The 27992-nt window shown below is 36.4% G+C and overlaps 1 protein-coding gene and 1 pseudogene across 1 annotated transcript; one reads left to right on the plus strand and one right to left on the minus strand.

Moving 5' to 3' along the window:
- On the plus strand, positions 1-27929 carry PLEKHA3 (pleckstrin homology domain containing A3). The gene is made up of 8 exons (XM_006194563.3): positions 1-391; positions 5250-5366; positions 11113-11268; positions 13434-13570; positions 15056-15220; positions 18058-18101; positions 19853-19968; positions 22574-27929. Exons 1-8 carry the CDS (start codon positions 352-354, stop codon positions 22699-22701), a joined length of 903 nt encoding a protein of 300 aa, XP_006194625.1. The 5' UTR covers positions 1-351; the 3' UTR covers positions 22702-27929.
- LOC116663685 lies at positions 5399-6447 on the minus strand (annotated as a pseudogene).
- Positions 27930-27992: the final 63 nt, after the last annotated feature.

The following is a 27992-nucleotide window of genomic DNA, read 5'->3' on the forward strand; positions in this document are numbered from 1 at the left end:
GGAGGGAAAAGAAGGCAGTCCCTGAGGAGGAAGCGCCGAGGCGCGGGAGGGAGCAGTGGGACAGCGGAAGCGCGAGCGGGAGGGGGGCCGCGGCCGCAGTTTTACCGCCGCCGCCGCCGCCGCCAGGGCTCTCCCAGGGATGTCTGAGCCCGCGCCTTGCGGCCCCCGAGCTCCACGCGGCGACCGTCGTCCCGGCCTCTGAGGGCCGCCACGTCCCGGCGGCGCGCGCGGGCTGAGGGAGGCTCGGTGCCGGCTGGGGGCGGGCCGGGAGGGGCTGTCCAGGCTCCGCGCTTCCCTCATCACCGCGGCAGGCGCCGGGCCGGGAGGATGCGCGGCGCCGGGCTCTGAAGCATGGAGGGGGTTCTGTACAAGTGGACCAACTATCTCACAGGTATGAGGGCCCGGCTGCTCCGGGGGGGTGGCGGGGAGGCTGCGGAGCAGGCAAGTCAGGGGCTCCTCCTCTCTCTGCCTGGCCGGCCGGGACCCTCACATAGAATTGGCTCTGTTTGGTTCCTGGGCTTAATCCCTCTCTCTGTCCCTTGGAAGAACCATTTGGCCTCTGCAGGAGACAGTTCGAGACTACCCACCATCCCGAGGATGGGAAGTGCATCCGACCACTTCTTTGCTTGTGTAGTAATATTTGTTTCCTCCTATAGCTTCCTGAACAATTCCTGGTCACTCTGCGTAAGTCGTTGCATTCTGTCTATTCACACTCATTTCAGCATTTTGTTAATAACTGATTGTTGGGATATAGAATGAAATATAAACTGGAATGGACCCTTTAAGATCAAGATTTAATTTTAAGAAATATTTTCACTACTTCTTTTAATTTTCCCTAGCAACACTGTGTATTTTAAAATTTCTTTTGTTGAAATTGTTCGAGCATAGCAAGCATGATTTTGAAAGCTGTCTCCAGGTAATATTCTCTTAGGGGTTGATCATCAATGAAGTATCTTTATGGTTTAAAATTCAAGTGTGTGAGAAGTTGTGGAAGAAAGTGTAATACACAGAAGGTGGAGCAGGCAAGTCAATTTCACCCACGAAAGCGGTTGAAAGGAAGAACTCCAAAGAGCTAGGTATTTCTGTAGAAATGAGAGACCAGCAAGAAAGGGCCCTTTTCCATGACACCAACAGCCTGGTATTAGAGCCTTAAATCTGAGTTGCATCCCCATCTCTGCCATCAACTAACAGTAAGGATAAGTCACTTTCTCTAATCTCAGTCTGATAGGGCCAGGGTGATCAACTAGTTTATCCTGAAGGTGTTTTCCAACTTCAGAATTCTATGATCTCCCCAAATTAGAGGAAATGTTAGAATTCTATGATCTCACCAAATTAAAGGAAGGGGAATGGATTTAAAGTAAGTTTAAAGACCAAACAGATTTCTTGGTCTAGTATAATAGGCAAATCTTGATTATTGCTTGCTTATTCACTGTTCCAACTGTTCCACTGTTATACTGAGCCCTTTAGTAATTGTATGGTACATTCAACTTGTGTCCACCTGACCTCGTACAAAATCTGCACGTAAACACTTCGAGACATACACACTGAGCTACAATTATCTCTTCTTTTGATTAATTGGGATGCTGAAGACAGACTAATAGCAGCAAATGCTTTAACATTTATGATACATGGATGTTTTATTTGTTTACTTTGAAATGTCACTATTTCTATGACTGATATGTTTTAACAGGAAACTTTTGTTTTGCATTTGATTATGCCTTTTAAATTTTCAGTCTTACTGTTTCACAACATTGACATTTTTGAAGAATAAAGACGAGTTAATTTTGTATATTGTCCCTTAGTTTGGAGCTGTCTGGTGTTTCCTCATGATTAGGTTCAAGTTATACTGTTTTAACAAAAACACCATATAATTGATGTTAAGTTCTCAGAAGGCACATGATGTCAATTTGTCAGTTATTGATGATGTTAACTTTGATCCACAGACACAGTGTTTTACATCCTACAGTTTCACTCACAGTAATATTTCTCATGTCTTTCAAAATTTTTGGAAACATCATTTCAGTGTCTATACAGTATTTCATTTGTTGACATGTCATAATTTGTTTACAAGCCATGTTTCTGTTTCATGTGTCACTGCATTGCTAAGGACTTACAGCATTATATAATAATAGAGTTAGCAGACTCCTGATTTTTAGTGGAAATACTTTCAGTGTTTTGCCACGACTATTTTATTGGCTGTTGATTTAATATAAGTTTTTCAAAGTGTTGGAGAAATACTTTTTATAGATATGATGAAAATTCAAGAACCAAGAAATATCTACTTGTTCAATTAATTCATTAATTAATGACCATAAACCTGTAATTGCCCACCCCAACTCCAATACATACATCGTGCAATAATGTGTGTCTGAGCTATCTGAGCTATGTTTATTGACTATGCTTTGTTCTCTTTCTCTCTGGAAATTGTCTCTTGTTTATCAAAAACAGCCCCTCAGGATAAATACATTTCATCAGCAATTTCAAGTTCTATTCTCTCATTCTGGGCTCTGGAAAACTTTTTTTTTTTTAATTGAAGTGTAGTTAGTTTACAATGTGTCAATTTCTGGTGTACAGCACAATACTTCAGTCATATAGAAGCATACATATATTCGTTTTCATATTCTTTCTCACCATAGGTTACTGCAAGATGTTGAATATAGTTCCCTGTGCTATACAGTATAAACTTGTTTGTCTATTTTATGTATATTAGTTAGTATCTGCAAATCTAGAACTCCCAGTTTATCCCTTCCCAGCCCCTGCTCTGGGAAACTGTTTAAAAATGAGGCATATATTTTTTGTTAGGCATTTTCACATGGGCAGTTGTGAGAACAGTTATACTGTTTAGTTTAACTTTAAGACAGTAGTTACTCTGCTTTGAGATGCAAGCATCTCATTGCAACATTCATAAGCACAAGCCTTGGGAGGTCATATGAGGAACCACTTATGCATAGACCAGAGGAATGGGTGATTACTAAGTCATGATTTATTCCTGGAGCAAAATGTGCTCTCAGTGACCCACTTTCTCATCTCCTATCACTGGGCACCAACTGGTTGAGCTTTTAACCATGTGTGCTTAAGGTTTTAATCTTTGCAGAGCATTTCAGTTAACTGCTAGTAAGCATTGTAGGAACTTGATGAAATGAAATCTTTTGTTTGGAAGAATTCCATTTTTAACATTTAAATTTGGCCCAGTGGCATGCTGCTTATTACCTTTGGTTCATCTTAGGTCAGAAGGATGAGCAACTCTTTATACTAAGTGATCTTTAAGGAACCTTCCAGTTTGATGATAGTGTTTTTTGAGAATCCTTTGTAGAGAACAAGAATTTCAGTAACATTTGGTAGTTTGAGATAAAAAGAATGTGTTTTTTGAAAAGATAATGAAAAAGGAAATAGCTATGAATCTTTCTCAAAGATATAGCCCTCATATATATATATGTCAGTCAATTAGAGATTGTTTTATTAAATACTTCTTCAAAAAGGTGTGTGGAGGTAATTAACAGTCTTAATTAGACGAATGTATTTTACTATGGTCCCCTTTCAAGTTGGTGCAAATTCTAAGTGAATCATTTTGCTCAATATTTGTTTTAAAGAGATAATGAATCAAAATAGTGCAGGTTTACAAAATCATAATTTGTCTTATAGGCACTAGACCTGGGGCAGAGGAGGGTATTTTCTCCGCACCTTGCTTATAATTTGTTTGCCAAGGTGAATTAATGTTTGGAAAGATACTGTTTTCATCATTTTATGCACCCCAATACAGTATTCTCTTATGAGGATACTGCATGTCTGTACTCATGCATAACAGGCAGTATCTCAGTCTTCTGGTATTTACTCATTCATTCATTCAGTTACTTGAGACGTACATTTTTTTTTTAAAGGACCTGTTACGTGCCAGGCGCCATTCCCGGTGCGGGGTATGCAGTGATGAACAAGATAGAGTTCATGTACCAAAAGAACATTTCCTTTTAATTTGCTAGGCCTCGTTAGGGAAAATAGTGTTTCATGAAAAGAATTTTCCAAGCATCTGAAACTTGTTTTCGAATATCCATCCCTCTGAACTGTATTATGACTTTCCCTGCTGTGAAATTTGACCTTTTTATGATGACTCAGCATTGTCATTTCAGAAGTGTTACCAGTAAAGCCTCTTGGGGAGGTAAATCCTGGATCTGTATCAAGATGTAAGGATGATTCCCCTATCTGTCACTGTCTTGGTACTCTTTGGCCCCTGAAAAACTAAATTGACTAATCATACAGCGGGCAGTGTCTAAAGTGACCAGGCTGAATGGTGATTTAATAGTCACAGAAAGAACAAGGACAGTCACAGTGCCTCCAGCATGGTCACCATGTTATTAATCAGTGAACTGTTGTAAATTAATAGCATACTTGATAAGATTTCAGGGAACACTGAGTTTGGTTTGTAAGAGTGGGAGTTGAGCTTCAAGGAAAGCCATCATCTTCACCCTCAGCTTTGCATTCGAGCCAAGTCTGTGATAGTTGTGTGCTGTAGTCACTGAATAAATGTTAAATGAATGATTGCACTAGCATTCTAGCATTTCTGCTTGAGCTGTGCAACAGCAGGGTAAGAAGAGAGCAGTGGTGGGAATCCATGCTCTCCCCACAGGGTATGCAACTTCTGTGTGAGAGACTGGAGTGCATTCAGCACTCACTGTGTGCAAGGGAGTTGGCTTAGTATTTTATAGGAGGGGGGAGGTCACCTTGCAGAATTAAGAATTAGAGGGCTAAGTGGCACCTGAGAGGTCTTCTTGTTCAGTCCACTCATTTTGGAGATTGGGGATTTTTGATATTTATTGAGATGAAAAGATTTGTCCCAGTTTATTCAACTAAAGAATGATAGAACTGGAGCTAGAATCCGTGTCTTCCTTTGCTTTTCCCATTGCATCATAACCCAACTCTATTTCCCTTAGAAAAAAGGGGGCAGTTGTGGTGTACTCTGTGTGGGGCTGTTTTTAAAGATGGGTCTTACGGGTTGTTAATGACAAGATTGTGAGCCACAATAAAGGTGTTATTCCCTGTAGTTATGCTGATCTAGAGGTTTCTCCAGAAATCTCTCCCGACAAATAGAGATTGATGCAAGAATATTTTGGGCAAGTCTTGGCAATTAAAAATTTCATTATCAAATTGTTGTTTTGGAGCCAAGAAATGACATGGATGGTAAATTTTGAAATCATAGTTTTCTATGTGATGAAAATAATTTTATATTGATCTTTTGTTATTTATGATCTTTGTAGGTTGGCAGCCTCGTTGGTTTGTTTTAGATAATGGAATCCTGTCCTACTATGATTCACAAGATGATGTTTGCAAAGGGAGCAAAGGAAGTATAAAGATGGCAGTTTGTGAAATTAAAGGTAAGTAAATATATGGAGTTAGATGAATTTGAAATTAGGTAAGTAAGCGGTTCTTCAGCATACTCCAAAAAAGAGGAGAAGAGCGCTTCTAACCAGGTAGGGATCTTCTGCTGCCATTTATTTCTTTAGCATTCAGGAGTGGCACTTGGCATTGTTAAACACAGTTTTTTGATATTTCTACCTCTATAAATATACTTTGAATTTACTAGTGCTGGTCTTCTGATTTGAACTTGAAAAGCAGTTTTTTATGGACGCAACTTCAGTGTCCATGCTGAGTCTACCAGTGTCTTCTTTCATTCTAGTAGAAAAGTATTATAAAGATTGGAAGCTGAACTCTAAAGGTCATGAGACCAGCCCAGTAGGATTTTGATGAAGTATGAAGACAGAGTGGTAAACTCTGGTTCTTTGCTGAATTGGAGATAAGCTCTCCTGGGTGATGGAGATGTTTTCCTTTCCTTTTCTTCTTCCTCTTTTTCTTTCTTTTTTTTTTTTTTTGTTATCTTGAGACTTTTCAGGAATATTATAGGAAGCCCCTCCGTGGAATTTGTCAGATGTTTTCCTCATGATTAGACTGGGGCTTTGGGTTTTGGGGAGAAGATCACAGAGGTAAAGTGCCATTCTCATCTTATCATATCAGGAGTACATGCTATCAACATGACATATCACACTTTTTTTTCAAAGTATAATTTCCATTTAAAATTTTTTTTTTTCCCAGAGGACAATTTTTCTTCAGTCTTTAAGGACTTAGCTCATTATATGGGCTTTGGTAGAAGTCGTGGGGCAGCATCGACAGGTCTAAATTGGGATGGGGAGGTGTTTGGCCCATCCAGACTTCATGATTCCTGACTATCTTGTTGTGACTGGCACAACTCACTTAGTAATGCAGTTTCAATGTAAGTACAGCTTGGGAAACACATAGGCATTGAAGATGGTCACTTCAGAAATGTCCCTGATGGCTGCAGCCTCTTCCGTGTTTCCTAATGGCCCTAATGGTGTCCTCAGGCACAGCTGGTGCAGTGAATAGGCTGCAAGAGGCCTGACCCTTGTTGATACGACCATTGCTCCTTCTTTTCTTGGTCATTTTGGAAGTGAGGAGCTGAGAGATCAGCCGTATCACTCTTGATGTTAACCTTGACCGCCTGGCTGAGGTAGTGTCTGTCAGGTTTCTCCGCTGTAAAGTTACCCTCCCCACTCCTTTTCCATACTGTTCTGTTTTAAAGGGGAAGAGATAAAGCTCTAAGTCATGCTGTGATCTTCATGAAGGAAGGTTTCACGGACCATTGATTCATTTGTGTGCGTGGTAGGTTATGTGTGGGGTGGAAGTAGATAGGGAGAGATCAGACAAAATGATAATGAAAAGTATTGAATTCTTCAAAGAGAACTGAAAGAAAGACTAAAGCATTAGAGGAGAGAGTGTTAAACCCTGCAAGGGGTCATGGCCATATAAGATACAGAAGCACTTCAGCCTGGTGTGTTACTTGCATGTTCCCTGAACTATGTGGGGTGTAATTTTGTTGGTTTATTTTTATAACTCATACAAGAAAAGCATATTCAACGCATGAGTTTTTAATTTTTATTTTTTAAAATGATGGTTTTGTCTCATTTTATTCCTCAGATTTGATTCCAAATGAGATTTGATGAGCATCAAATCAAATTACATTCTAAGTTCAGAGATTTGCCAACCTTGAGGATATTTGAAAGACTTAGTGGCAGAATTCTAAGGCAACTCTAGAACTTTTTCAAGCCACAGCAGCATTTTTGTTATTGTTATTTGTTTAATCATTTAATTAAAGAGTAAGAATCAGAAATGGGCGTAAATCTTCAATATTGAGCCTTAAGAATGTTTACAAAATGAACACACTTGTAGAATCACCACCTACATCAAGAATTAGAATATTACCAGCTGGGATAATAATCTTGTCCCCTCAGCCACTAATCCCTCTAAAAGTTTACATTAATCTGACTTTTATCACCATAGATAAGTATTTCCTGCTTTTGAACATTTTATAAATGGAGTAAATCAGTATTTTCTTTTGTGTTTGGCTTCTTTAACTCGACACTGTGTTTGTGAAATTCGTCTATGTTATTCTGTGTAACACTTCACCATTCCTATTAATGTGTAATATTTTCATTGTATGAATGTCCCACAGTTTGGCTATCCATTCTAGTATTGATGGGTGTTTGTTTTTCACATTTGGGGAATATAGTAAGTAAAGCTGCCAGAAACATTCTTAAATATTTTTTTTTGATGTATATGTGTTTCTGTTCAGTATAGATGTAGAACTGGAGTGGAATTGCTGAGGCATTGGATATTCATACATTCAGCTTCAACAGATAATAAAGAAAAGATTACTCTTGACGTTTGCTAAAACAGTGAGGCACAAAGAAACAGACTCACAGATCGGGAGAACAAACCAGTGGTTACCAGTGAGGAGAGGGAAGAGGGAGGGGCAAGATATGGGTAGAGGCTTAAGAGATACAAACTACTAGGTATAAAATAAATAAGCTATAAGGGTATATTGTACAGCACAGGGAATATAGCCAATGTTTTATAATGACTGTAAATGGAGTATAATCTGTAAGATTTTTAAATCATTATGTTGTACACCTGAAACTAATACAATATTTTAAATCAACTATACTTCAATAAAAATGTTTTTTCAAAAACCCAGTAAGGCAGACTTTATTCAGGTCTGTCTGGATAGGTATAGGAGCTACTGCAATAGGGTTTTGCAGTAGGGGCGAGAAATTGGGCTCCACTCTGAGTACAACGAGGAAAAGTGGGAATTTATAGCCAAGGAGCAGAGTGGCGGAGGGCAGGGTGGGGGAATCAGTGGATGGAAAATTACTAAGAGGAAACTGAAGAGATAAAAGGGGGATTCTGGTTAAACAGACCTAACGGGATTTGTATGAAGGCAGGTCAAGGTGATCAGATATTACCTGGGGGGTGGCGGGAAGAGGAATTTGGTTCGATTTGGAGGGTGATCAGATATTGAGGGTAGGGAATTGGGGCTCAATTGACTTAGCAGGATGTTTGCTAAAATTAAACTCTGCTAGGACAGAGACAGAGAGGCCCAAGGTGGAGCATAGTCTAACAGAGGGCTCAGAGGAGCCTGACAGGTTTGATCAAGGAGAGACTCCTTGTCACAGATAGTGACAAACTGTTTACCAAAGGATTGTACCAATTTATTTTTTCAACTTGCAGAGTATGACAGTTCCAGTTGCTTTTCATCCTTGCCAAAACTTGGCATGAGCAGTTTTAAGATTTCGAGTACTTCTAGAGTACATTGTGCTGTTTCATGGTGGTTTTAACTTGTATTTTTTTCAGTAACTAATGGTGTTGAGTATTTTTTCAGATATTAATTAGCCATTTGAACATCCTTTTCTTTTGAAGTCCCTTTTCAAGCCTTTGGCCCCGTTTCTAAATTGGGCTATCTTTCATATTGATTCGTAGAAATTCTTTATACAGCCTGAATGAATTTTTGTCCTGCAAATACTTCTCCTGATTTGTAGTTTGCATTTTCATTCTGTTAGTGATATCTTTTGATGAACAGAAGTTTTTGATTTTAATAAAATCCAATGTCAAAAATTTTTTTTCATTAGAACTTTTTGTGTTCCATATAAGAAATCTCTTGAAGGTTTATTGGTTTACCTTTTATACTTAGGTCTATTTTAGCCTGTGATAGACGTAAAATTTATTTTTGTATGTGGTGTCAGGTAGGGGTCAAGATTCATTTTTTTCCACATGGGTATCTAATTGACTGAGCACCATGTATTGAAAAGAACAACCTTTCACCAACTACATCATAAGGACATTATTGTCAAAAAGCAAGTGACTGTGTGTGTGTAGGTCTTTTTCTGTACTGTCTTTTGTTCCATGGGCCTGTTTTTCTATTCTTGTGCCAGTATCACACTATCTTGATTTCTTTAGCTTTACACTTCTTAGTATCTGATAGCCTAAGTCTTCTCACATTGTGCTTTTTAAGCATTGTCTTGGCTGTTATTGGCTTTTTGCATTTTTTTATATGTTTTAGAATCTGCTTATAAATTTCTACAAATATCTGCTGGAATTTTCATTGGAATTGAGTCTGTATATCATTTTGGGGGGGAGAATTATGTTCCTGACAAGTCTTCTGATCCATTAAGCTGTATATTCCTGTATTTAATTAGGTCTTTAATTTCTCTCAGTAATGTTTTACAGTTTTATAGAGATTTTGTCCATTTTTTCCTAGCAACTTGATGTTTTGGGAGCATTGTTCTTAAATTTGTTACCTTCTCAGGTTACTACTTTGGAGGGGAGAACCCTTGACTGACCCATAAATTCTGATATATTTAAAAATGGAACTAAAATCTTATTACAGTTTCATCTTGTAGCAACATCTTTGGAAATTAGAGCATTATTTTCTTTTAAGGTAGCTATTGGTGCTTTCATTAGTATTAGCAAGTAGCAAAAAGAATTACTCTGGGAACTTTGGGATTTCAGTAGTTCAGTAGTCGTAGACAAAATTTTTTGCACCCATCATTGATTGTTGCATGTTTATGTATTTCGCTGTTTACATCCAAGAATGGTCTATATAAGTAGAATAATAAGATAGCAAAACTTTTGTGGCACTTATTTGCCATAGTACACAGCATTTGATCAACATTTTCAGTAATTAATCATCTAAATTAGAGCTTCTGCCAGACTTTCTGGGCCCCTCATAATTTGGCTCCACTCAGCTTGTCCACTCATGAATATCATTACTTTGTAATCCCACACAAGGCTCTATTTAGGCCTGTCTCCTGGCCGCCTCAGTACATATTGTATTTAGTTCCTCATCTAGGCCTTTTCTTTTCCATTTTCCTCTTAATTAAATCCTGCTGTCCTCAAATCCTTCTTGAAGACTTTTAAAATTTCTTGCCTCTTCTTACCTTTCATTATAATTACACATGAAGTCTCTGTACCAAAGAGTTCAACATTTAGGTGTTCTGAATATTTTTAGCTTATCATTTTGTTTCCTGGGTAAACTTGTTCCTTTTATTAGAGCAAAGACATCTTTTTCCTCCTCTCCTATCTTCGCCTCTACCAGCACTGCTCTGAGCAGAGTAAATACTTGTTGATTAATGACAGTATAACACAAATTCAGTCTTGCTACAGAGATTTAGTATTGGCTCAGCATAATTCTTCATTAAGTCTCTTTTGTCAGAGATCCAGGGTAGGGGGCTGTGTGTAGAAGAGGAAAAGGAGGGTGTTGAGGGAGAGATGTTAAAACACTCATGCAAGTGATTTTGATATGCTTATTAGTTGAAGGCTATTATCTTAATGGAAGGTGACCTTGGTTACTATTTATTGTACTTTATCTCTATGCCAGGCACTAACCTAGGCTTGGGGTGGGTACCAAAACACAGACTGCTTTCAAAGACATTAGTGAAAAATGTGTAGTGTGACAGTGCACATAAATTTAAGGTGGTACAGGTGGCCCCAAGGGAGTCAGTTCTTAGATCTCACTTTTCAGTTGTTAATTCATTGCTGTTTTCTTTTTCATATTCTGCCGTCACTTTGACACCACTGCCAGCCTGGATATATGTAAGAATGATAGCTTGGAGGTTGCCACTGGATAGCTCCTTAGGGAGTGGCACTGTCTGCCTCTTGAGTCATGGTTTGTTGTTTCAGGTCTGAAACATCTAATACTGTGTAAGTGATGATTTGATTCTCCCTAAATTACTTAAGTTCATTACTGTATTTCCCCTTTGTTTATCATTATAGTCCATTCAGCAGACAACACAAGAATGGAATTAATCATTCCAGGAGAGCAGCATTTCTATATGAAGGCAGTAAATGCAGCTGAAAGACAGAGGTGGCTGGTTGCTCTGGGAAGCTCCAAAGCCTGTTTGACTGATACTAGGACTAAAAAGGAAAAAGGTAACTATACATTTTTCCTTTGTGGTGAGAATATTTTCTTAAACATGAATGTAAGTTGTCATGTTCACTTATAGTACTCCATCCCAAAGAAATAATCAGAAATATAGAAGGTCGATGTACAAATCTTCAGATGTTCATTATAATGGAAAATTTGTAAACATTGCCAAGGTTTAAATTTAGGGGAATGGTTCAGTAAACTGGATAGTGCTTCCATAGGCTGATATATTATGTAGCCAGTAAAATGTTTACATGGAATTTTGATGATGTGAGAAAATGCCCAAAGTTAAATGATAATTGAAAAGAGCAGCATTCAAAATTACATAGCTTTTCCTTGGCCAGCTCAGGAAAGATATATAAGAACTGGTCAAGTTGTTACTTTTGGAAATGGAATTCATGGGAAGGAGACTCACTTTTTTCACTGTATACCCTTTGTACTTTTTCACATTATCATGTATAAATATTGCCAATTAAAAAAGATGAAATAAAAATCAAAAGCAAAGCAAATAATTTATGATATTAGTTCAATTATATGAAGATATAATGTGAAAATAATAACAGTGTTTAAATCTTGGTAATGAGATAACTGGTTTTTTTCTATGTAGTTTTGATTTTTAAAATTTTTCACTGAGTTTGTATTTTATAATTAAAAACAATGGAAGTTATTTAAGTTAGCAAAAGCAACTAAATTATGGGTATTGAAAAATGAAGGCTGAGGATCGAATTTATAACAATTTTCAAATATATGAAAGAACACTCTGGGTAGAGTATGGTGAAGGGTAGAACAAGAAGGAATGAATAGCTGTAATAGCCAAAAGGTGGAAATAACCCAAGTGTCCATAAGCAGATGAATGGATAAACCTAGTATGGTGTGTGTGTATATATGTATATATATTGGAATATTACTGAGCCTTAAAAAGAAAGTTCTGACATATTCCACACTGATGAATCTTGGATACATGCTAAGTGAAATAAGCCAGTCACAAAAGGACAAACGTTGCATGATTCCACTTCTATGGAAAGTCAAATTCATAGAGACTAAAAGTGGAGTGGTGATTTCTAGGGTTTATGGGAGGGAGAAATGAGGACTTAGTGTTTAATGTGTACATCTTCTGTTGGAGAGGATGAAAAAGTTCTGGAGATGGATGGTAGTAATGGATGTACAGCAACATAAGTGTACTTAATGCTGTCGAACTGTATAGTTAAAAATAGTAACTTTTGTTATATATATTTTACTACCATTAAAAAGAAGACGTGGACTTAGATTTGGATAGAGATTAATTTAGGTTAGGATAAGTGGGCATATAGAGCTGCTTTGGTTCACTCTGGCTAGAGCGGCTTTGTGGCTGTACCACAAAGCAGTGCTACTGACTCAAAGAATATGGAGAAGCACCAGGATCTACTGTGCATATTTTTCCTCCCTCTTTTGCTGCTTACACATCTAGTTTAGAAGGTTTTGGTAAGTGAGTGGCTGAGATTATGGCTGGTTGTTTAGTCTGTCTGGAAGTATTAAAGAAAAAGTAGGCTCTTAATAAAAAAATTCCTAAAACAGTATTATGTGAAAATGAAGCTATGAAAGGAACAGAAGAAAATAAATATTTATATACAGCAATTTTAATTACATAAAAATGAAAAAAACTTCTGTATACCAATATGCAATAAAGAAAATTGAAAGAAAGCTCACAGATCTTGAAAGTATTTTCAGTATATATATAGGACAGATGAAAGATTGCCATCTTTAATGCATAAAGACTTTTATAAATTATCAAAATCAATTTATATATTATTAAGAGAAAACCCAAATATCAGAACTGGAAAAATGTGTAAAGGACAAGAAAAGCCAATTCACAAAAAAAGAAATACAACTATTTATTAGATGAAAGATGAGTAATGGAATGGAAATATTCTGTATGAGGCATTCATTGCCATCACCCTGTCTCTGAAAGCTGATCTACCTAAACTTCATGACAGACGTATGACTATGAGTTTTCTTCCAGTTACCTAAAGAGAAGGTGTTTCCTCAGGGCGCTTATATTCTGTTTCCAAGGTCTCATCTCTTAAGCTATAGGTATTTCTATCTATTGCCTTGCTTTTTAATGATTCCAGTTGTTGTTTTGCCCCCAAAATATGAAAATGATCTAAATGAATGTTTGTATATTTCGTTTCAGAAATAAGTGAAACCAGTGAATCTCTGAAAACCAAAATGTCTGAGCTTCGCCTCTACTGTGACCTCCTAATGCAGCAAGTTCATACAATCCAAGAATTTGTTCACCATGATGAGAATTGTTCATCTCCCAGCATAGAGGTAGATCAGAGATGTTCCTTTCATGTCTGATTATGCTTTGCAGCACGTTGGTGGGTGAGCTTCTTCCCATAAGATGACAGAGAAGCATTTTCAAAATGCATTATTCTCAGCCATTCTGACCTCTCCAGATGTAGAGTATCTGGAAATTTGTAGCATCTTACAGATTAATGTGTGTACAACCAGAGTAAAGCAGGAAGCAGCACATTTGTCCGAGGAATCAGGCCTGTCTTTGAAGCCAGTTGATAATTTGGTGGTTGGGGTGGGGAAGAAGCTTTCCAGGCTGACTGCGTGAATTTATTGGACAACTGCTATTCTCTTTCTTTTGTAGTAAGATCCTAGCTTAACTACTGAAGAGTTGATAATTTAGCCTTATAAAGTCACTTTAAAAAATCCTTTTCAAAACAGTGATGTAGCAATCAAAATTCAGATTTGTGGGACCTGACTATGAAACAGACTCAGTCTTTCTGATAAAGTGGGACCAGTGAGCCTTACTGCTCTCTGGATGAAGTGCCAGCATGGTTCCTTGTCCCCTTTTGCCTGACTTGGGAGAAGTGGGATGACAAATCTTCCCACCTCCCCTGCGGCCTGCCCCTACTGGGGAGGAATCTTGGGTGAGGTGGGTCTCATTTGGTTCAAGTGCGTTAAACCCTGAGGCACTTACTGTTTCACCACAGGCCCTCTGGAAGTAGGCGCCCTCACATCTGCTCCCGTGGCTCAGGGACAGTGTTAGGGACCCAGCTTGTGCCATCCTTCCACTCTGCTGTTCTTGGTGTGTTGGGATTTTCTCCTTATGCCTGAGGCTTTAAGGTGACTGCAAGGTCGCACAGAGGCAGGAGGCAGTGGGGTGGCCAGGGTGGAGAGAGACATTCTCTATTTGCTGTCTTTGGCTTTTATCAGGGAACAAAAATCCCAGAAACTCCCCAGCAGACTTTTCATTATCTTTTTAGTCTGGGTCAGTGGAAACTAGGAAAAGTGAGTATTTGACAAAGGGTCACAGAATAGCCGAGACTGGCTTAAACCTGTCTATATTCATCCCCCAGGATCAGGGCGCTCTGTGTTGTCCTAAAAAACACTTGGAGTCTTTATTGTACCAAGGAAGAAGTGGGTGAATGGATGTGGGATAGACATGAGTTCTACCTGCCACTAAGGAACTCTCATGGTGTTCCATTGCTGTGACCACCTTTGGAATTCTGACAGTTAGAAATTTACTCTTTAGGTTAGGTTTACCTGAGAGAAATTTTTGTACACGATTTTTCAATATGATATTTGATTTAAGTGCAAGAGTTATTTTTTTCTTGGAGTCTAATTTCATGCATTGTTTACCTGAGAGACATAATTCTTATTCGTGCATTGCTTCACTTTTCTAAGATAATGCATTTTAAATAGATTTGAACATGACCTACTAAGGTGTCCATTAGAGGTAATGTTTCACTACTGATTATAAGGTGTATGAGTCTGTTCAACTCTTCGTATGTAATTTTTCAGAACATGAATGAAGCCTCTTCTCTACTTAGTGCCACATGTAATACATTCATCACAACGCTTGAGGAATGTGTGAAGATAGCGAACGCCAAGTTTAAACCTGAGATGTTTCAGCTGTCTCATCCGGATCCCTTAGTTTCTCCTGTGTCACCTTCTCCTGTTCAAATGGTTGGAACTCCTTGTTTTTCTTCCAGTGATACTGCATGTGGTTTTGTTTTTGTTCTTATTTTTAAGGGTGGAAAATGGCACTGGGAGGGAAATAGTCAACAGGTTGAGTTTCTTTTGATTGTACTCAGATTCTATATGGGAGCCTCTCAACTACTGGGCTGGCATGTGCCAAGGTCCTGGTTCCTTCCACCCGCCAACCCCCCCAGGGCTGTGCCATTTCCCTCAGTGCTCCAGGAAAACAGTGTAATGCTCTGTGGGTGCTGTGACACGAAAAGGTTGGGGAGCACTCTTCTACTTGGTAAAAAACACCACAATGGGGTGATGATTTACTCACAAGGGGATAAAATTATGCAAATCTTTAAGGGAGCTATAAGGGATTTTAAACAACATGTTACATGGGAAACAATATTTTGTAGTTAGCATTTGGATTTGAACCCTCTGAGTAGACAAGTTACTTAATCTCTCTGGACTTCATTTTCTTCATCTGTAAAGTGAAATGTTTTCTACATCAGAGGAAAATCTGACCTGTTTAATGTTAGGTCCATAATGTTAGGGTCTTACTGTCTGATTACTTTGAACAACAAGTACCTTTTTTGCTGAGATTGGTGAATTTGTTGTCCTTTTCAAGCTATTGAACTTGTTCTAGCATGCTGTGGGGAACTTGGAGGTGAGATAAGGTTTGATGAGACTTTATGTTTTTTTAATCAAACTATTTTCAGATGCCCTTTTGCAGATGGAAGAATGCCATCTGGCTCTTACCTTAGCAATTATCTGAAGATTTATTTGTTGGAAGGAAGAATAGGGTACAACTTACTCCAAAGTTCTCTTACCCACCACAGCAAATTTGGTCATATGAGATTACCTAAATTTATTCAGACCATTGTTTTCTAATCAATTTATGATGGACTCACAACATCCTCTGAGATAGGTGTACCGTGAAAATGAGTTCTGTGGTCGGCTTAGTCTGAGAAGTGCTAGGTTAACTTAAACAAATTGGATTTCTCTGTCACAGAACTTCTTAGAACCACTTTTATGCTAAAGTGTATTATGAATCTCTGAGGAGAGATGGTTTCTGAAATTTATTTGACAATTAAACCATTTTGTTTATTTCTTAATGACATCTCACAGAACTGTGGTGTTTGGTAAAACACAATTTGACAATGTTGCTTTTTAGAACAATTTTAGATAAACTGTGAACTGGTAAGTAACACATATAGTTGAACAAAACCCCCAGTCTTTTGAGATAGATGTATTGTGTTGTGTTCCTGAGGCTGATGTACAAGGTACATCTGACTTTAAGATATACCTTAGAGTCAGATAAAATGAGAACACCTCAAACCTGTCTGGTTTCTGCACTGAACTTCTGAGGAAAATGCCTTCTCTTACAAATGTTCTATAGTCCAGACAAATCATATATATATTTTATATATAAAACTGTAATAACTGTCTCTTTTAAATTAAAACCTTTTACCAGTAGTAACATAACAGGAAATAAGTTAATCCAGAAATGTCAGTTTCCTAGAGGCCACTTACTTTTCCTTACTGTGACATTTTACTTCATACATAAAGTAAAAATTCTGGCTTATGGTAAATAGTTCTGGAGACACATAACATAGCGTGTTCCATCAGACAGTCTTTAAGGGACAATCGTTTTCCTTTTTTTTTTTTTTTTTAAATAACATGTAAATGAAAAATAAAGCTGAAATATTTGAGAATTCCAAATTAACTTTATAACCACTTTATGTAGTTAATCTCATTGTGTTCCTCTTTAAATTAACCTGCATTCAGTTGTATTTCAGATCACCATGGAAGTTCAAACAATTGTCATTTTGATCCACAGATTGATAATTGTAGTGGGGGAGTTGCTGGGTGAGCAATCCTAAAAGAAGTGATTTCTGTTAAAGGAGATGTTAATGTCCAGTTGCATCTTTATTTTAATCACATTAGATGTCCCTGGACTAAAAATTGGCTGGGTCATATTGTTATCATTTCACTTGGGATTTCTCAGAGCAACTGTAGAAGGCATGTATGTAACGCAGATGTTAGACTTGGACTTGTAAGACTCTTGAGCCCCGTGTGTAAATCAACTATCCTTAGCCTTTAATATAAAATTCTCTTTTCTGCTACATTGCTAAACATTGTAATAATCTACTTGGCTGCCTTTATTTTTTGGTGGAGTAGTTAGATCTTCTAAATTGTGTTTCATGTTTGTCATTTTTATTAATGCTCTGATGGATTTTATGTACTTATTTGTATTTTAAATATATGTTTTCAGAAATCTGTTTGAGGCTTAGGGTTCATCTTCTGAGTTCTTAAAAGACTTGAATTATTAATGCTATTTTCTATGAAAACCACACTTTCGAACATCTGTGTAATAGCTACCTGAATAATGAATGATAAAGAAAAGCTTGCCTACCAGGCTGTTCCTGCCCTTTAAAAAAAAAGGGAGACGTTTATTAGAATATTTTCTTTTCTGGCTTGCTAGATGCTCCTTTTTATCACAAACAGTGTGATTTTTTTGGACTAGTAAAGCATACTGTTTTTTATATTTTTATACATACACACATTTTATGTATCTATTATAAAATTTAGTTTCTAGTATTGAGAAAATAATCCAGCATGTTTTTAGTATGTGCTGAGAAAAATTTCAGTTAATGGTTATTAGGGAGAAAGCTGGAAATTATGCTAATAATGGTACTTGAGTCTATGAAAAATAAATTTGGGGGCCAGCCATGTTTTTCTTTGAGTAAATTTATATTAATTATAATAATGGATATTAGAGATGTCTTATTCTACCTGACATATGGATTATGCTTATTTTCTTCTTGAATTTCTAGATGAAGCGTTCTGTCAGCCACCCTGGTTCTTGCAGTTCAGAGAGGTAAAATAACTTTTTGACCGAGTTCACTCAAAATTATATCTACTTTGGGAAATTCTTTGGGCCTTTAACAGAGTGGTGTGGAATGTTAACTCTGTACGGACAGACTCCAGTTCTGATTTGCTCAGCATTATTTCTTTTAGTCCTTGGTATAGGGCCTGGCCCAATAGGCAGTCAGTAAAGAAAAAAATGAGTGAATTAAATTAACCTGCAAGTAAGCACCTTGCCAGCTATCGTACCTTTTTTAGATGTTTGAAATAATATTAAATGATGGTTAATAGAAATCCATTTTTGATGTATCAAGGCTCCAAGCTTAGGCTCATTTTACTATATTTTTTATAGCATTATATATTCATGCTGAGCTGTTTATTTTATTAGGAGCTAAAGATTACTGAAAAGAGAGAAAAAGCAATTGATATTTTAAAGTATATATTCATATCAACATGTTTAAAAAATTAACCTTCCAGTTAGATCTTGCCAATATCTCAGGCTATTTATCATGGTAGGTAATATTCTTAACTTGCTATGGTTGTCTTATTTGGTTCTTTGGAAAGTGATGAAGTTATAGTGACATTAGTATTTATTTCTCTACATTAATATAGGGGTAGAGGGGAAAAGGGGGTTGTTATGGGATTATATGAAGTTATGTGTGTGAGACTTTTGAAAATTGTAAAGCACTGTAGAATTTAAAGAATCTTTCATTCAATAAACATCTATTGAGTGTCTACAAAGAGAAAGAATAAGTGCTAACTGAGGCTCCTTATTATTGTTTTGTCACCTCCCCCCCCCGGATGACTATGTAATTGATTGAACTATTATGTGCTCAGAGGAGTCCAATGATATATGTATCTAATTCTGGCCAGGAATGAAGAGTTTCACCAACCGAATTTTCCAGGGAGATAGAAGCTTTATATCTTTGAAAAACTTTTATTTTTATGATAGAATTTTTTCTGAACTGTATTTTATCCTGTCTATCTTATTAAATGAAATATAATAAGAATTTTACAACTTTTTTTCTTCCTTAACAGAGGCACTGGGGATTGAACTCACGACCTCTGTGCACTCCAAGCACGCTCTCTACCATTGAGCTACACTCCCTGCACCCCTAAAATTTTATTTTTTTCCTGATAAATCAAGGTTGTCATTAAGAACAGTAATGGTGGGTCATACAGTGGTGGCTGAGGTGCCATTGAGTGGTGGTGATTTGCTTCTGTGTTGAATTTTTTACATAGATTTTTCTAGTTTTCTGGTTTTCCAGGCTGGTTTTTAAAAAATAGTTTTTCTAGCCTCCATTTGCCATCTTTATCTGCTCTTGCTGCTGTCAATGCGTTGACTTCTGGTCTGCTCCAGTACTACTTGCCCATCCCCTTTGCTCTGCTATCTTAGACCAGATATGGATTGACCCAAGAAATACGCACTTGTGAAATCCATAACTTTTAGTTTTCAAACACTTGTCAATCATCTGATACGTTTTCTCTCTAGTTGGACATTCCTCTGTAAAAGAAGTCCTTCATTGTACCCTTTTCCTTTCAATTTGGCTCATAGGCCATATTTCCCAGCTTACCAGCTTCTAAATGTTTTGACTTGTGTGCAGTCTAACCTCTGAAGGAGTAGAATGTTGCTAAAATAGAACTTTGAGTATAAATATAGGTCCTCTTTCAAGTAAAGAGAAGTCATTGAAAACTGCAGTTAAGTTGAGGATGTTTTCATTTGTTGAAGTCCTTATAGTTTAAAGCTTTTTATTTAATATGCAGGAGTAGCCACTCTATAAAAGAACCAGTGTCTACACTTCACCGACTCTCCCAGAGACGCCGAAGAACCTACTCAGATACAGACTCTTGTAATGATGTTCCTCTTGAAGACCCAGATAGTAAGTTAGAAGGGCTCTGTCTCTCCCCTTTGGCCTATTCAGCAAAATTATTGTAGGGCTCTGTAATTGTAGAAATGAAGGATACTGACAGTGAATGCTGTGCTTTGTCCATGGATTAATTCCTTAATTCAGAGTTAAGCAAATACCACACAATCAACAAAAGCTCACATATCCTCTTACAGACACCTTTGTTACTGAGAAGTACTTAGCATCTCTTTGTAATTACCATGTCTTAGATTTGTATGTGAAATATCAAAAGCTTTTACTCCCATTACATTTTAGTAATCTCTTGGTAATCTTCTATTCCCACTACATTTGCATTTAAAAAACATGTTAGAAGCATGAATTTTGCATAGGATTCTATAGGAAAATAAAGGCAAGTTCTAAGTTCAAAGGAAAAAAAAAATCAGCATTGTTACTTAAATAATAGGAAATGGCCAACGAAAATAATTTTTTCTGGTAGCAGTGGTGAATTGTGGTAGCATTTATTCCTGTACCTTTTTCTTTCTTATTTGAAGAGGCAACATACTGTGATTGAATACTTTAGGAAAGGTTTTGTGATTTATGTTAAAATTTAATTATTTTTCTCTTCAGAGAAAAAGCTTTGAAAACGTGACAGAATATCTACTTAGACAGTAGTGATCATGATTTCCAGTAGAACACAAGTTTGGTGTTATTATTGAAACTCATTGTTAGACTACTGCTTTTCAAAGTCTTTACTATTACCCCTGCAACATGTGGGATAAAAACTACATACAGCTCTCAATTAAGGAACAGATTGTGTTCCAAGACTTTATTTGTAAGTCAGCTGTTTGGAACAAGATTTTATTTCCCTTATGGCAATGACATGGTAAATGGTGGTTAGATTCTTTAGATTGCCTAGAAGAGCCCAGCTAATTCATAGTATGGCTGAAATGGGACGAAACAATGGTGTTGGATTTCTAGTATTTGAATATAATGAAAACATTGATTAAGATAGAATTGTTTTGCTTACCCAGGGGGTTAAACAGGTTTAATTAGAGGAGAATGTAGATGGTTGAGATTCTAAAGGGACTGCTGGTCATTTTCAGATCTTTAGAAGTTGATGACATTTTTTTTTAATGCCTATTTTTTAAATAAATAAATCTGTTTATTGATATGGAACACTGCTCTGCTCATTACCATTCTGAATTTAAGTTGGGGCAATGGGTAAAAAGTTGAAAGAAGGAAAAGGGTGAGGGTGGGAAGGGGATGGGAGAAAGGAACTTTACTGGGCCAATTTCGTACAACTTGGAAGAGATAAGGAAAAGAGGAAGATGGATGTTTAAAGCACTTAAGTATGGGAGAAAATGTTGCCTGATGCAAGGTACTATACATTCCAATTTACCTTACTCTTTCTGCCTTTTATACATCACCCTTTCCATCCAGAGCTCATGAAAGAGTTCTGTTCTGTCTTGTCCTTTTCTTTAAATGCCACTTCTTTTTTTAAAAAGATTATTTTCATTTGTGATAGCTAAGGTAATTTTTTTAAAGCCAGCCATTTTCCTTTGCTCTCTTCTTTTTTAGGCACCCTGGTTCTGAATTTTTGAAAACAGTTTTCATAAGATCTAAATGTAAATGGCTTATTCCATTTAGCATTCCCCAATTTAGCTATTAAAGAGTGTGAGAAAACTAGTTACCCTACATGCATGCACACTCACACACATATACACATGCATTACTATTTAAATACATACATATATCTCAATTCTCTGGAACTTTTTAAAATTGGCAAGTATATGGTAGGTCAGAGTTTTATCCTTATATTTCCTTCTGTTCATCCTGAAGTTTAGTGTCTTAGTTGGTTGACAAAGCAGAAACTGACTTAGTACTCTTTCTTAGAAAGTACATGCTTTGCAAATTGGCAATCTTAGTTGAAAGTCTATCTCAGCATGTTCTTTTCCTTGAGAGATGTAGCTGCTTCTACTTTATATTAACTAGAGTTTTAAAATTTATGAAAGTAATAAATGTTCATGTTAAATTCAAATAATACGTACATGTAAAATTGAACAGGACCATGCAAGTGTGTTTAATGTGTTCACTTGCAGCTGCAGTGATAGTTTTGTGAGTTTGCTTTCCAAATGGAAATATGGCACCTTTCAGTGTGAGGTAGCTTGTCCGCTTTGCTCAGAAAGTCTTGTGAGGAAAAGAGCAAGATGTGTATTGGTCTTAGTTCTGTTATGTGATCTTGGGTTAAGCCTGTAACCTTTTTTGGTTTCTTTGCCTCGAAATGAGGAAGATATTAACGGCATTAAAATGATCAGGCTGGAAAAGCAGTCGTTAAGAAAGAGTAATTCAGTTCAGCAAATATTTACTGACTGCTCATTATGTGCCGGCCTTGGTTCTAGCAATTAACAAAAAAGTATCTCTGCATCAGATAGTTTCATAATTTATCTCATGAACTCTAACATTTCTCCTTATGCTTGCCAGTAGTAGAAAAGTTAGAGTTTACTCTTTTTAAACAAATGATAAAATAATTAGCAGGAATCTAAAGGAATTTCATGTTCCTGAACTGAAAATGTTCTTTCATGGAGGAGTGGAATTCATATTGATAGGATGTTTAACCTTTTAATCAATTTTTTAATAGGACCTGTTCACTGTTCAAGAAATACACTTAATGGAGATTTGGCATCATCAACCATTCCTGAAGAAAACAGACTTATGGCCAAAAAAAAATCTGAATCAGAAGATCCTCTTCCATCCTTCTCTTCCTGAGGAAACAGAAGTGTCCAACTTCCTTTAAGTATTGCTATGCAAAAGCTGCTGTAATTAAACTATGTTTTAGGGAGTAGTTTTTCCCTTAGGATTTCTCAGCACTTTATAGAATATTGTAAAACAAACAAAAACAACCCACATACCTTTGAAGTGTATTTTATCTTTATATAGTTTATTTGCAAGAGTATTTTCCTAATAACTTCACAGTATGAATGTGCATTTTTTTTTTTTAAACAAATGATGGTGTAACATTTTGACATCCATAAGGACAAATGTAGATATTTTTCTAAAAAACTGTGAGGGACTGACAGCTTAGTCAGTGTGTATTGTAGCTTATAAACATGAAATCTTATAAACTTAAGGTTTCAGTTTGACAGAAGTGTGATATATATAACGTGTGCCATGGACCAAATGGTCACTTTACCCCAGCTGAAAATGAGTTTCGGTCGCAGCTTGATGGTGATTGTATTATATTCCTTTAAGCAAAAAGAAAACAGTTAATATTCAAAGTATTTTTAACCCAAATATCATGACATTGAAGATTTTTTAAAAACCAGACTGCGTTGTCCTTCATATATGAAGTTGACACTACTGATTTATCAATACCAAATGTTGGGTTAAAATATTTAGTTTTTATTTATTTATTTTTCTATTGCATCAAAAATATGATTGCATCCTAACTTTTATGACCTGCCAAATTTAAGATATGTATACATTGTTATTTGCATTGTTCTAGAAAAGAGGTTAATGTTGTAGTGACCTTGCTCACTTCCACCAGAGAAATAAATGACTTGCAATGGAAGAGGATTTTAGTGCTTTTTTCCTAAAAATAGACATTAAGCTGCTGTTGTAAGGTATTACTGTTTGCAGCTCTTTAGAATATCTAGACATTTTTTATTTATGAATATTTATACAAAAAAAGGAATCTGTCAAGGTGACTGCTCTACATAACTTGAGAATGGCATTATTTAATTGAAGAACAAATAGCATTTTTTTGGTAGTGCCTGTCCATACCTATTGTCAGTGTTTGCTTTGTAAACTTTTTCAATTCACTTTGGAGTGACAGTTTTGTCCAAGGTTTTGGATGAGGAGCACTTTAAAACAAACTGGTTTGGTGTTTTTAAGTTAATCATATGTTTAATAAATATGTGGTTTTTGCATTCAAACTCTTCATATAATACATTGTATTTTTTACATTTATTGATTGTCTAATCTTTTTCGAGTGTAAATATTCTTTGTTGCTTTGATTTTGTATGTATATTCAGACCTCATAGTAAATACACAAATGAGACATATTTTTAGCTTTTTTGCCTGTGAGCTAGGAATAGTGTGACCTATTTCATTTTAAGTTTCTGTTATAAGTTTATGTGGGAATTTTTTAAAGAGTTAATATTTGGTATTTCCTTATTAAAGTAAACCTGTAATTAAAGGCTTTCTTCCTTAAGTTTAAATGGACATAAACAATCTATATACATTGATATACATTTAGATAAACTGTATGCTATTTAAAGTATTAGTGATTTTTAAATAGCACAGAGGTCATTAGGCAATATATATTAAGTGGAATCTTTTTTTGCTAGTATGTTGTATTTCATATGTATAATTTGAGAGAAAAGAAGTTTGATAATGTAAGTTTTAATGATGATTAAGTAATCAGATTTTTTGCTTCTATTTTTTTGTTTTTATTTTCTGTGGTAAGAACAAGTAGTTATTAGACCATGAAGGTCAAGGTGCTACTGATTGGGAGTTTTTCTTGAACCAGTAGGTTTATACTGAAAACACTATAACAAAGCTTTTGAACTCATAGAAAATAAATCCATTTTCTGTTGCTTTATCAAAAAAGATGAGTTCCTGAACAGTTTTCTATAAATATTTTCTTAAATACAGTAGTCATTTCTGGTTCATACCATTTTTTTCTCTTTGAAACAGGTGCTCTGAACAAGTTTGTTACATTCCTAAGCATGGCTTTTATTGTGACTGGAGCCACTTCTTTTCCCTTAGGAACCAACACATTTGTGAAATCCTTTTTTTTTTTTTTAAAAGGGAATATCAGTGTATCTTTAATTATATCTAGGGTTTGATCAGTGAATTGGTAGCATGAAGCAATCTATAAAGCTTCAGAGAACCTTGAATTTTGAGGAGCCCAGTGTATTTTCCAGTGGGCCTGATTTTTCTGAATTTTAAGAAAAAGATGAACCAAATAAGAACAATTTCATAACAATTTTAGCTTGTCAGGATTTTCTGTAATGTATAACTATTGATTGTTCTTGTTTTGCTTTATCTAGGCCATGGGGTTATTGAGAAATTTGGAGACTCTTGGTATATCAGTGATCTTCTAAGCAAAACCAGTGCTTGTTTTTCAAGTGCCTGGTTTCTGTTGTGTGAGAATTCAAGGCCTCTATGATTAAAACAACTTTGATAAGGATTCTTTTGTACATGGACCAAATTTGAACTTTGTTATATTATGTTAAATTATTGTGTTAATCTTTAATCAGGACAAGTCCAGAAATGGATGCTATTGCTTAAACTTAAATTCCAAGGCGGGGGATAAAGTATCTTCATTTTGACAGTCGCCATGGAACCTTTCACCCTGAATTGTAGCTTTTCATTATGCATTATTACATGTAGTGTTTAGAAATTATCATAAGATCTCAGGAAATATATCCTTGTAATATGTTAATATTACATTGCTGTTTGTACTGATTCCATGTACATTATAATATCGTTAATTTGGATTTTACCAGTTCTTTACTTCTTTTATTAAATGAAGTGCCTCTGGGCCTGTCCTTTGGGCCTTGCTACTGCCACTTGGTGCAGAGGGAGTGTCCTGGTCTGTAAGAAAGCCTGGTGAGGCTGCAGGAGCTCCTTCGAGGAGGTCTCTCTGTGATGGCCCCAGTGGGTAAGTAATTGTAGCTGATAGTTGGGCTTCCTTCTCGTATCTTTCCAGTTCCACAGCCCTCCTTTCTTTGAATTCAACTGAATTTGTTTGAATAAGTTTGAATTCTTTTCTTTATTTTAAAAATTAACTTTCTTTTTACTAAAGTAATTCATACACATAGTTTAAAAAATCAAATAGCTTATAATGAGAAGGAGTAGTTCCCCCTCGCCCCAGCGTAGTGCCCCAGAGACACGCACTTTTAGCTCATAGTGGTTTGTCCTAGTATTTACCTTCCTATTTGAAAATAGGTTTTATTACTTTTTCTTGATTTGTCAGTTTTAGAAATGATTTTTTGAATTATGACAGGCAGGATTTACTTTTCTTATATCCTTACCTCCCGCATCCCTCCCAATATAGATTAATCACAACTTTTCGTTAAATCAATAGATATAAATGTTTATTGATTATTTCCTATAATTTTTTCCTTTCTACTGGAACCTTATTTTACCTGGAATTAATAATTGCCTGCTTCTAAAATTTGCTTAGTTTTTTAAGTGCCTGTCACAATGATTATCCAAAGGCTTAAATGCTGAAAAACATCAGATAATCTATCAATTCCTTTTTTTTTCCCCCTTTTTCCTTTAGGGACATTTCTTCTACACCTCTTCATCTTCTGCCATCTGGACCATTGCTCTCCAGGCCCATGCATGGCTTGGTGGTCATTCTGGGACTCCCTTTGTTTTTCAGTCTCATGTTAAATCTCCTGTCTGTTGGATCCTTTCATAATTTACTGCACCTTTTTTTTTGCCAAATCACATCCACCACCAAAAAATTCTTGGGAAAAGATACATGAGAGATAAAGATTTTGTGGCTTTACAGATCTGAAACTGTCTCTACTCTTGATTGGCTGGTAGTGTGGAATCTCTGTTGAAAATCATTTTCCCTCAGAATGTTAAAGGCAGTGCTCCACTTTCATGACTCCTGTGAAAATTCTGATACCGTTCTTTTACATGGGACCTGTTTTTATGCTCGAAGCTTTTAAGAGCATCTCTTTACCCTCAGCGTCTCATGAGGATGTTGGTATCTTTGTTCATTCATGTTGATGGGTACTCGACTTGGTGGAATCTTTCAATTTACAGACTTGACTACTTCAATTCTGGGAAACTTTTGTGTTATCTTTTTGATAATTTTCTCTCCACTATTTTCTTCATCCTTTTTTTTCTAGAATTGCTGTTATTTGAATGTTGGATCTCCCAGATTGATCTTCTGATTTTAAAAATCTTTCATCACCAGTTGTTCTTTAAGTTGTTTTTTAATTGTTCTTTTTGTTTTCCTCCAGCTCTTGTGTTGAATTTTTTTTTTTAGCTACATATTTTAATTTCTAAGACATCTTTTTTCTCTGTCCTTTTTTCATGAAGATGATTGTGGCTTTTTTTTTCTCATGTCTTTCCTGTTTCTTGTGTTGTTTCCTGTTCTGTTTATTTGTTTTAGATTGTGTCTTCCATTCTGAAGCCTTTCTTAGAAAGTTGGGAAAGTCATCCATTCATATTAAGAATCAGGTACTAAAAAGCTAACTTCATGGTTCTTTATTTGTGGGCTAGGTTTATCAGTTATCTGCCTTCAGGCAGAGAGCTGGCCTTTTTTGTTGGAATTCCCTAAATTTCAAAGGAGGTCTTTTCTTTGGGGACATTCAGTTTCTTTAGAAAGAATTCCTGGGTTCTAGCAGTAGGGTAGGAAAAAAAGGGCTGAGGACCCCATAGTTTGTATGGTGGCTTTTACTTAATCTTTCAATTTTCAGCCTCTCCACGCCCTGTCCCACCCCACCCACCCCGGTCTTCCTCTGTGTTTGGTGACCTTCAGGTTCAGTTTCTCCTGGGGATGGAGGTTGGGGGTGGGTGGGTTGTCTGGCTGTGGAGAGTGGGGAGAGGACCTGGGGTCCATCTGCTCATTTTACAGACTTCTAGCCCTAATTTCAGCCATGTGCCTCACTCTTTTTTTTTTTTTTTTTTTTGGTACTTGCTACTTCCAAGTCCTAAACTTGTTAGATATTTGGTTGGCTGTATTTGTTGGCTTCTCCCTTTAGGGTACATAGGTTTTAACTTCCTGTGCTCTGCTAGGTTAGTTATCACACCTCCTTCTGGTTTTTATTTTTATAAACTCTGTTGAAGTCTCATGGCTATGTAGTTGGTTCTCTTTGTGGATTAATACCACATAGTATCTCTTCAATGTCTTCTTCGTGGGGTTTTGAAGGTAGAGAAAATAAATACATGTGGTCAGTCTACCATAATTAACTGAAAGTCTAGATTTAAATTGTAACAGTGTGTAGAAAATAAAATTTCTTTAATCTTAATTCTGTAATTCATTCTTTCCATTCTCTAATGATTTTCAATTAATATGGTTTTACTGTACTACC

The sequence above is a fragment of the Camelus ferus genome, chromosome 5, assembly GCF_009834535.1.
Source record: "Camelus ferus isolate YT-003-E chromosome 5, BCGSAC_Cfer_1.0, whole genome shotgun sequence".
NCBI lineage: Eukaryota > Metazoa > Chordata > Mammalia > Artiodactyla > Camelidae > Camelus > Camelus ferus.

Excerpts from the sequence above, each read along its gene's own strand:
- PLEKHA3 (XM_006194563.3), top strand. The coding sequence starts at position 352 with ATGGAGGGGGTTCTGTACAAGTGGACCAACTATCTCACAG. Across the intron at positions 13,571-15,055 it reads GTTCATCTCCCAGCATAGAG|AACATGAATGAAGCCTCTTC; the intron begins GTAGATCAGAGA and ends GTAATTTTTCAG. Across the intron at positions 15,221-18,057 it reads CACCTTCTCCTGTTCAAATG|ATGAAGCGTTCTGTCAGCCA; the intron begins GTTGGAACTCCT and ends TTGAATTTCTAG.